This window comes from Megalops cyprinoides, chromosome 19 (genome assembly GCF_013368585.1).
Source record: "Megalops cyprinoides isolate fMegCyp1 chromosome 19, fMegCyp1.pri, whole genome shotgun sequence".
In the NCBI taxonomy this organism is placed as follows: Eukaryota; Metazoa; Chordata; class Actinopteri; order Elopiformes; family Megalopidae; genus Megalops; species Megalops cyprinoides.
In genome coordinates, this window is record NC_050601.1 from 17986515 (window position 1) to 17997002 (window position 10488).

The 10488-nt window shown below is 42.2% G+C and overlaps 1 protein-coding gene across 1 annotated transcript; it reads left to right on the plus strand.

Annotated features, from left to right (window-relative positions):
- Positions 1 to 812: 812 nt before the first annotated feature.
- Positions 813 to 8458, plus strand: pyya (peptide YYa). The gene is made up of 4 exons (XM_036552010.1): positions 813 to 924; positions 2368 to 2555; positions 6651 to 6731; positions 8179 to 8458. The coding sequence occupies exons 2-4, from the start codon at positions 2368 to 2370 to the stop codon at positions 8201 to 8203; spliced, it is 294 nt and encodes a 97-aa protein (XP_036407903.1). The 5' UTR covers positions 813 to 924; the 3' UTR covers positions 8204 to 8458.
- The last annotated feature ends 2030 nt before the right edge of the window (positions 8459 to 10488 follow it).

Here is a 10488-nt window from a genome sequence, read left to right on the forward strand (position 1 = left end):
ACTGACGAGATAAAGGAACTTCAGAGTTTGATTTCTATAATGAATTTTGTCAAGTGATTTCTCGACAGCACAGAATCACTGTACAAGCGACCAAAAACATTAAGTTCACATAAAAACCCAAATCCCTAACATTAACATATGACTTTCAGTCGAATAAAATGCTTTTTAGTGAGTCCTGTTCTTGCATGATATAAATTCCAAGAGCAGTTTACTGTCTACACGTGCCCCATTGGAAATAATGAAGAAATAAATTAACTGAAGGGAAAAGTAATCGCCCCTGATTGCGCTATCACAAACATGTCATCAACTTCAGTGACACGCCGCGCTTTGTCTGCATTGGCAATCCCCATGGGTGATAAAGAGAAAATGTACCGTCGCTCATATGGAGGAAGAATAAAAGGCATCTCCTAAACGACACATAAATTAGCGTAGCCATTAAAGGAGAGATGGTCAGTATTTCATGATGGATATGTTTGTTGCATTTTCTGATATGCATGTTTAGATATGCATTCTATGCCTTTTATCATTATTTAAAAAACAGGAAAGAGTCAAAGTTATACAATTGCTTTAATTGCGTTCATCGGTTTCTGCGCGGGGCATGCATGTATGCACTGAGTGTATTACTAACATATTACTCATCAGGTGACGATGAGACGATGAGTGCACCCCCCCCCCCCCCCCCCCGCCCCCCCGCGAGCCGAAGGGAGGGACTGTCATCCCCTTCCCCTCTCCTTCTGGGTGTCTGCGAGATAGCAGGAGGTATATAAATCTCCAGGTCGGGAGGGAAGATACAGACACTGGCGATTGGTAGACAGACGAGAATAAAAGACGAAACTTGAGACGTCGAAGCAATACAATCCAGTCGGCAAGACACCAACACCCGTTGTCTTAAAACCACCTGTAGCGCAAATCATTCTTCCAAAAGTAAGTAAAATTGCATTACATTTAGTACGTTATATCGTTTGATTTTGTTTTATTGTAATGTTTGATGGACGCTCGAATGTAGTATGTTGTGCAATAGCATGTTGCATTTTGGAACTTTTTGCACTTTTTATTTCTTTCGGGATAGTAAAATCTGAGTAGCAATCAACAGGTGCCTTGCTTCCAAACTTTGCTGAACTATCATAGCGAATGGTCAAAGTGAAACGTACATTTCAGTAACTTTTGTCCCTTTCCGGTCCATCTCCGATGGGTTTAACGAGATTGTGCGTGATGGAAATCAGCACCACGGACAGAGCTAAGTTGTTCACTGTCCCATTCCGCCGTTGAAACTTTTAACTTCTCTTTTGTTTTCCTTCGCAATCGTGCTTTATTTTGCCAGTGGTATGTCACAGTAAATGACAAGGGCGTCGGACTTCGTGAATAATCCTGTTGATTTTCGCGTTAAATTCGTTAGTTCTGAATTCGGTGAAGATCCATTTTGCAAGTTTTTGAAAAGCCATTTTAGCTTTTACTCGGATTATTAACTCAGTACAGTGCTTTTCGATAAATTGCTACTCTGTGCATTTAAAAATAACCCGATATGTTAGTCTCTGAAAGCACATTATCAGCGCGTAATTATATCAGCTGAAATAAGATAGTCATAAAATCCAGCTTGCCGACGCCACATATCCGGGAAGTAATATGCAACACCATACCATAGTACAACACCCTCCCGATTGCTTCATTTGGCGTGTAAAAGGCCGTGTTATTCGATCGAAAACATCAGACACCGAAAGTCTTTAAATCTACATACAACAAGGAAACTTAACCGATGCTGCTGTTGTTTGTCAGTCGTATTATAATTTGTGTGTTCCATGGCTCTGTGATGCTCTGATGTTTTTCAGCACTAATTAATTTTCCTCCACGGTCGCAGAGAAGGATTTATGTACATTTTCTAAGGAAAAAAAAACAAACAACGAAACCCCTGTTGTTGAACAATTACCATATATTAATGTTATGCATGCCTTCATTACGTTGCTTAACTTTTAATGTACTGATAGAGAAATTACACGACTGATAATTCAATTGAACGCGTAAAAATGTCTCTGACTTGGCGGTAGGCATAGGGAGCCTTTTGTGAGGCATGTGTTACCGTAAGGAAGAGATATCAGAGTAATGCAATTAGTTTTACACGGATGAAAAAAAACACAGGAGTTTCAGAGTTTAAAACGCCACTGTCATGTTACTAAGTAATAAGTTACTGGCATAAATCAGAAATAACAGTTCCTTGAAAGCTTCGGTGAAATTTTGGACATGCATACATGCATTTCTCAAGATGCCGCTTCATCGCATTAGATTTTTCCTTACATATACCTACGGGAGACTGCGGGCGATGTGGAAATTTAAGACGACAGTAATGCAATGCTCCTGCTGTCCTCATTACAGATGGCCGCAGTGCTGAAACCCTGGACCGTTCTGGTGGCCCTCGTCCTGTGCTTGCTTGTGTGTCTCGGCACCTTCGTTGACGCCTACCCGCCCAAACCGGAGAATCCCGGGGAGGACGCGTCCCCCGAAGAACAGGCTAAATATTACACCGCGCTCAGACACTACATCAACCTCATCACGAGACAGAGGTAAGCGGAACTAAACCAAAAAAATCAACGTCCATCACAGGACCCTCACCATCCTATTCCTTGTCGCTCAATAAAGTAATTTATGCCTGTTTAAAGGTCACGATAAGATTAGATGAGACTCATGCAGGAAGGTGGAATTCTTTGGAAGGATGAATTAAGCCTGTCAGGTTCTAGACTTAAAAGCATATTTGATTTGCCCATTAAAAGGACATCTGATAGCAAGAGGAAAAGCCAAGCGAAGTGCGGAAGCCAGGCTTCCAAGCGCATATTCCGCGCTATCTGGTTCTATTAATCAACATATGCATGGTGTTTTAATGAATCATTGAAAATATTCCGATGAATGCATGGACGTTCGTACTCCATAACCCAACGTGAAAGGGTTCTATAAGTTGGACAAAGGGATCTATATGTTAGTGATGTAATTATGTAAATTTTTATTTGTACCATTCTAAACGTCATGATCTATCAAAGATAAGATTTTAAATTGACAACTAGTTGTAAATGATTTCCTACATAGCAGCGGAGAAGTGTCCCTAAAAACAAGGTCCACAAGATGTTATCATTTATTTATTTATTTATTTATTTTTTGTCAAAGCTTTCTTTTTTGGTCTTTACAGGCAGTAAACCATTACCTGTAAATAAGACATAAATATAATTGCATAAATGAAAGTAATTGCATGACTAATGCCACTCACACACACACACATTATAGCAAAAGGCAAATAATTTTGCAAATGACCAGTGCAGTGCACATCAAAGGGATCCAAAATTCAACCCTTTAGTTTTCATACTGATGTCATTTGAGACAGACGTCGGAAAACAATCTGAACCCCTTCTGCGGTATTCTAGATTCCCATGAAAAAGTACTTGACAAACACCTCAGGGAACTGCCATACAGAAATCAATCCACCGAGAGAGCTGCAGTGGCCCACAGAGAGGCTTTTATATGGAAACATGAGGCCAGCCACTGCCAACAGAAACACAAGACCTCATTGCATCGCTACACTGATCTACATCTACTTGGGCACAGGTGTGACAGTCTCAGGCCATCCAAGACGCCTGCAGTGTGATGTATTGGCGGTGGGTCATTAACCTTGCTTTCAGCTACCTGTAGGAGGGAAGTGAAGAGGAAAATTGTCTCGGTATTGCAAAGTCCATACAAAGCGCATTTTATTTCTTTTCTTTTTCTTATGTGGAAGAAGTATCCAATCACAATGGTTGAATGGTCACGTTCATCATCTCCTCCGGGGATGGCAATTATTCCCGGCAAGGAAAAGTAGCTCTCGTTCATCCATTCCGAACTGACATTTACAACCATGTACCATTCTCGCAGAGGATCCTTTAACCACTATTTGATTGTTTGAGGCCATACCCTCACTCTGGTAGCAAACCCCAATGTTCATCTTTGTGGATTTATGTTATGGGTGGGAGTCTCCCATCATCGGAGGCCAAAATGTCAGACGATTGCCCTCCAAAGCGCCCGTGGGTCTCGATATTGACCGGTGAAAACACACAAAGCCATAATGAGTACCACAGTTTGCGCTGCAGTTATTAAAACCAATAACACCTGCAGGCGTTCTTATTGTCCGCTGTTATGGCTCCCCGCGTTACTGATGAGGTGTCTGCACGTGGCGGTAGGCTGGTAACAGCACCTCAGGGATCCCCGGGGTTATTCAGGAGCCGGAGAGAGAGAGAGACACCCCAACTGCGCGGGGGCGTGTGCACGCGGGCCTGACTAATGCACGGTAGACAGGTTCCGCTTTTTATTTTTTTTCGCATTACGCCCATTACCTTAATTTCCTGCGGCGGAGGCGCCTCTTACTCATAAAGGCGTGGAGGTGAGGATGAGACCCGCTGCGCCGAAGATTGCATCGATATCACTCGCTCCCTCACCCGAGGCCTCTCTGGCAGGAAACAGCGGGAGTCAGCAGCGGAGGCGATCGGGGGAAATGGCGGAGTCTGGAGTCTGATGCCTGCTAGTACATGAACGTGTGACTGTGGAGTCCATGCGCTCCGCGTCCCGGGCTATCGGGCTGCATCGCTCTGTTGATTTAGGTTAATTTTGTACCTCCATGCTCAGGACCCTGTTGAAGGAGGTGGCGGAGCATCAGCTGGATTTGAACCCGTTAGATTAGAATCTTCACAGCATATAAGAGCTATCATTACACTATGCTGCTTCTCTGGCGTGTCAACACCAGTGATCCAGTCACAGGTGGGAGACCTCGGAAGATTCGGTACTCGATGAAGCTGAGGCAATGTAGGCATCCCTGATGAGTGAAGGGTGTAATCACAGAACCGAGACAAAATTGAGGCAAACAACATGCATACACTTGCATGCGTTAGCAGTACATCAGTGGCACTTGAAACAAGCCTGAGGTTTTCCACGGGATGTTTATCTTGTATTGACATAGGTGTCCTTCTGGCTGCTCAAACCACAGCTCATTTGGAAGTTATGGGACACAATAACTATAATTTGTTTATACCAACATAGACATAGCAAGCAAATAGACGATACCTTGGAAGAAGCACATGGTATTTTGGCTGCATGGTCTGTTCAAACTACCTTGGACAGAGCTTTGTGCGATTTGAAAATGTATGCCAAAATATCAAGCTCTGTGAAAGCAATGGGGTTGATTACAGGGACAAAAAAAATTTAAAAGTAAAAGAGGCTCGAAAACACAATGTGAAAATGACTACATAACTTGAGAATGTTATGGTTTAAGGGACAGTATATTGGCTTACTATATAATTTTAAAGGTAGCGGGGATAGCTACAGCAGCGCAGCACTCGCCTGGCAAGGTGCAATGGCAGCATCTCCCGGCTTACGGTGCTGTCATCTTTAACACTGGCCAGCACCTTCCCCATTCCACATGGCATCTTGCATTGATGTCAGGCTCTTGGCCATTTTACGGCCGCTCATTTACAGATGCTATCAAAGGGCACCAGGAAGGCCGTAAATATCTTTAATCTTCAGATGATTCGATTGATGGTGCAGGAGCAGATACTGGAAGTGAGACATTCTGGACGTGGCTGTGCAGAGATAAAAGCTCCAGGAGGCTCCATAACCATCACAGCTGAGGGAAATAGAGCTGCCTAATGGCATTGTGTCCCACAGCCTGGGCTTTTGTCCCAGGTCTGCAGAGTCCGCTTTAATTTCATTTAGCTGGCTACCATCTAACAGTTCTGGTGCCTGCCTGTATGCCGACTGACGTCTTTCCCTGCACTGGTACCTGAAGTGCATACCCTCTTCGAAACACTCTTCACAGCAGTGAAGAAGCATCACTGTGCTTCACTGTTCGAGTGTGAAAATAATAAGCGCACTAGTGTGTGTTAAACCGCACTGATCTGGTTACCTCCTGAGGCAGTCTAAAATTTAGCAAAGTGGTTTTGTGCAGTGAGCGGCGTCCGCTAACTCATACCAGCTTGTCTTTTATGTCGGTGCCCACCTGAGATTGGGACAAATCATTGTGGGATTAAAAGAAACATGACGCCGTGATTCCAATTACTTCTGGATTCTGAAGCCCAAACTGGTGATCTGCAGTGAGAAAGCCCCTGTCAATAGGCAGGATTAGTGGGGCTTGTCGTTAAAACAGATATACCAGCCACAGGTTCACAGGGGAATGATTTTCAGGCCTTTTGATTAAATTATGACTTAAACCCTGGCAAAAGGGTGATTCATTATCTTTCGTATCCTAGTACTTAATGTTTAATTTTTAATCATTAATCATCTTTCAATTAGCTTGTTTGATCTTCAGGTTTCAGTAGCACATAAATGAGTCACCTTACTCTGCTGTTGTATGCCCTCAGTTTGATTTTAGCTGACATCTTCCACTTCTTCCAGTTAATCAGCATTTGGGAGTAATTGTGAAGATATGATTAAAATGCAAAAAACAAACAACCTTTAGGACTGAGAACAAGCAAATGTGACATTTTCTTATATTTCCATATCAAAAGATCACATGTTTTCTGTCAGCGATCTTTAAGACATCCACACTTCATTTCATTGAGCAGCACTATATGGTTTTAGAGGGATCTGAAACCTGTACTCAACAGCTTCTAACAGCAGTGATTTTTTTTTTTTTTTTTTTTTACCAGGTATGGCAAGAGGTCCACCCCCGAGGGCGTGATGTCCGAGCTGCTCTTCGGGGACAGTTCAGAGCACAACCAGAGATCAAGGTGAGCTGGACGGAGGAACCGATTTGTGAAGTGAGGAAACACGAAAATGCAGACCATTGCTGTTGTCATTACATTCTTATCCAATGATCCAAAAAATGAAAAACACAGTTGTAACTTGCAACGTGAAAGAGCGAGTGTGCTTCTTAGTGGCACTGAATATGCACAGCGTTCCATATTAATCAAAAGTGACACAAGTGACAGAATAGGGCTGAATTAATTCAGTACATTATTCAGGGCGAGCACAATGCAAGCCGACCTGTATCATCTTTCCTGGCGGTGCCAGGGGAGCGCGCCATCAGAGGTGCTCAGAATCCAGTTTTAAACAGTCAGAAACTGTCTGGTTAGTTTTCCTCTTCTAAAGCCGAGATGAAGCAGTACTGAAAGCGAGGCATCAAAACAAATGCCTCCTATTACATCTGGCTCGTAGCCTGTCTCGTCCTATTCATCGCAATTATTGAGGCCTCCCGGCCCTGTGACGGAGCTCTCCGGAGGGAGGGCAAGGGAGGGGGAGCTGTGGAACAGGACCATCGGCGCGTTAATTGGAAAATGGAGCAGCTCATGAATTTTTCACACGTTGCGCGAAGCTGCGACGGGGCCGATCCCCCAGCTGCTTCAGAGCGCGTCACATAGGCAATTGTCTTCGGAACATGACTCACTCCGAAACGTTTTAGGGGGCCCGTCCTTTGCCACTCTCGCCCTGAATGAGACATCAAGGAATGTCTGAGTGTCTCAGTCATACTGGTAGGATATTGGAAATGAAAAAGGGCTTGAGTTGAGGGAACCTGCTTGTTAAAGGGCACCCTAGTGCTGTGTTTTGGAAATGGCTGATGGTTTAACTTACGTCTTTTTAGAATGTATTTCTAACTGGAACTTAAAGTAGATATTAAGTTTTTTACAAATAGTCAATAAATACTTTACTTGATTTTATTTTATTCCATTCACCTCTAAAACTCTGTGTCTTTCAAGTATTGGAGTGTTTCAAAATCAGGTCAGGAATATGTTATTCCTTTTTCATCAGCTGCTGTGGAGATTCAGAGAATAGTTCACTTTTTAAATGATTTATATAACTTAGCTATAATTTAGTCTCTCCCCTCTTTGTTTCTATTCTCCTTTATTTGCAATGCCAATGCCCTTATTTGGGTCATATACTAACTACAACATTTGATAAAGAAGCTCTGACTTGTTCCTGGGGTTTGCAGTGTGTTTCAGTATTCATTCAGCTTTTGATTTTCCACAGTGCCTGTGGAGGACTTTGACTCACTGCACCATGGCAAAAGCCTGTACAGATAATTATGTGAACCCATCTGAAAGACATTATTGGATAAACTCAAGGGTTGAACTGTAGTTTCAGGCCACTCTTCTTCAGTGTGGGCTTACTGTATGTGCAGTGGTGAGCAGAGACACACGCTCCGAAAGTCTCCATCAATCCCTCTGTTCTCTCTTTCAGATATGATGACTCTTACATGTGGTGATCTCCTCCTGCCTTCCCCTCCGAAACCATGTCCCCGACCTCATCCCGATCTGGTGTTCCTGTCCTGGTGTCCCCTGCGCTGAGGGAGTCCAAAGATGGCCCCGGCAGCAGCTCCTTCACAGCCAATGACCATCTGTGGACCACGGCCTGCCACCTGACGCATGCAACCTCTGTCTGCCTCTCCCTCTCCGTCTCTCTCTCTGTCTTCCCCTTCATGGCTCTTATCTCATTGTAGCTCCTCTCTCAATAACTTTGCTTTCTGTCACACAAAGATAATTGTACATAATTTATTACTTAATAACGATAGAAAACTCAATCAACAAAAAAGGAGAAATCTTGTGTTCAAGCACACTGTGTCCAACTGAGAATATTCTTTTTTGTTTGCACTGTATAAATGCTTATGTGCAATTAAAGTCTGATGGATGATTCAGATGGAGAGGTCTCATGTGGTGCTTTGAAGTGTTCTCACACATTTTTCTGAAACATAAAAAAAGACTTCTGCAGTTGGTTTAAATTAAAATAGATGCACGGTGGCTTACAGAAAATGCTGGACTCTGTTTGGGTTTTTGAGAGTTCTAAAACAAATTTCAGAAGTATTGACCCACTATTGAAAAAAGGTAAGGTGCTCATTGTTTAATAAATGAACGGCAATTTTAATCAGAGTAAAATAAATCATTGAACTATATACTTAAGATATGCAAGGAATAAATATTTTGCTAAAGAATACCCAGGGTTGCCACACCCAAAACAACAACACCAAGATGAAAACAACAGCAACAAATGTAATAACAAGAAAAGCAACTTTTTTTAGAAATTGGTTCCATGAAGTTTTAAATAAATGGTGCCATGGTATAGAGTACCCTCTGGTGGAGAATAGCACAAATGACTACTATTTTTTCCTCATGGAAGTGATGTAAACCCTTTCATTTTCACAACACTCTCACAGCTATAGAATCTGCACTTTAATATGTTACAAAAAATAGTTCTGACAGCAAATATAAACAGTTAGAACCACCATTTCAGAGCTAGCTTTTATAATATACAGATCCCTGTAGATGATTAGCTCCCAGCAAGCATAGTTCCTGGAGGTTACACTCACTGGTCAATCCGTTATGCTGAAGCTAAAAACCAAATAGGTGAATGAAGACAGTTTAAAGTAGTCCTTCTTGTGTCTTTCCTCTTATTTAACAGTTTTTTTTTCAGTTTGGGAAAGCATACTGTGGTGCCAAACTTGTGATCATTTGTGACAGAGTAAACAGACATTTGTTGAAATGTGTAAGCTACAAAAGTGGCCCTGGATAAGTGTGTCTGCTAAGCAAATTAGCTAATGTGACCAATGTGATGTCATTGTGGGATGTTAGGGTAGCACTGTGACATAGTGGTAAGGAGCAGAGCTTACAACCAAAAGGTTGCTGGTTCAATTCCCTGCTGGGGCACTGCTATTGTACCCTGGGGCAAGGTACTTCACACACAATAACCTTAAGAAATATCCAGCTGTATAAATGGATAAAATTGTAACATATGTAAATCCCTCTGGATAAGAGCATGTGCTAAATGACAATAATGTAATGCAATGTAATGTGTTTCTAACTTCTTTGTTTGTTTCTAATCTTATTCAACAAGAATATTAATAATAATGATATATACATAATTATTTTGCAGACTCTGATCCATAGAAATCTAAAAAGCTATTATGACACAATTATTACAAGAATTGTTCTGCCATGATCACTATACTCTGCAACCATGGGGCAACTGAATGTCCCTTCCTGACGGGGTTGCTCCCCTCAGACATGATCCCTATCTGTGCTGTCTCTTAGTGGTGGAATGAACTCACCACGGGGGTCTGGACAGCGAAATCACTGGCCATCTTCCGACATAGACTGAAGACCCACCTCTTCAGACTGTATCTTGGTTCCACCTCAATGCCCGCCTCCTGCTGGCAGCTCCTACTTCTAGTACTTGCTGTTTAGTTTATGTGTAGTATTGTGAAATGTTTTGGATTCTGTAATGTAGTGACTGATATATGGTAGTATACTTGCCCTCCCTTATCTAGGCAAGTTGCACAAGTTAACTTAGGATAGGGCTTTAATAGTGTTATGCTCACACTCACTGGTCTAGAAGTGTTGTTAGCCTGTTCTGGCACTGTTGCTCATTCATCTTGAATGGATACACTTGTGTTCTCTTCTGCTAAAAGTTGCTCTGGATAAGAGCGTCTGCTAATAATGTAACGAATGTAATGTAATGAATTATATTACATGTATTACTTAAATATAACATATATTA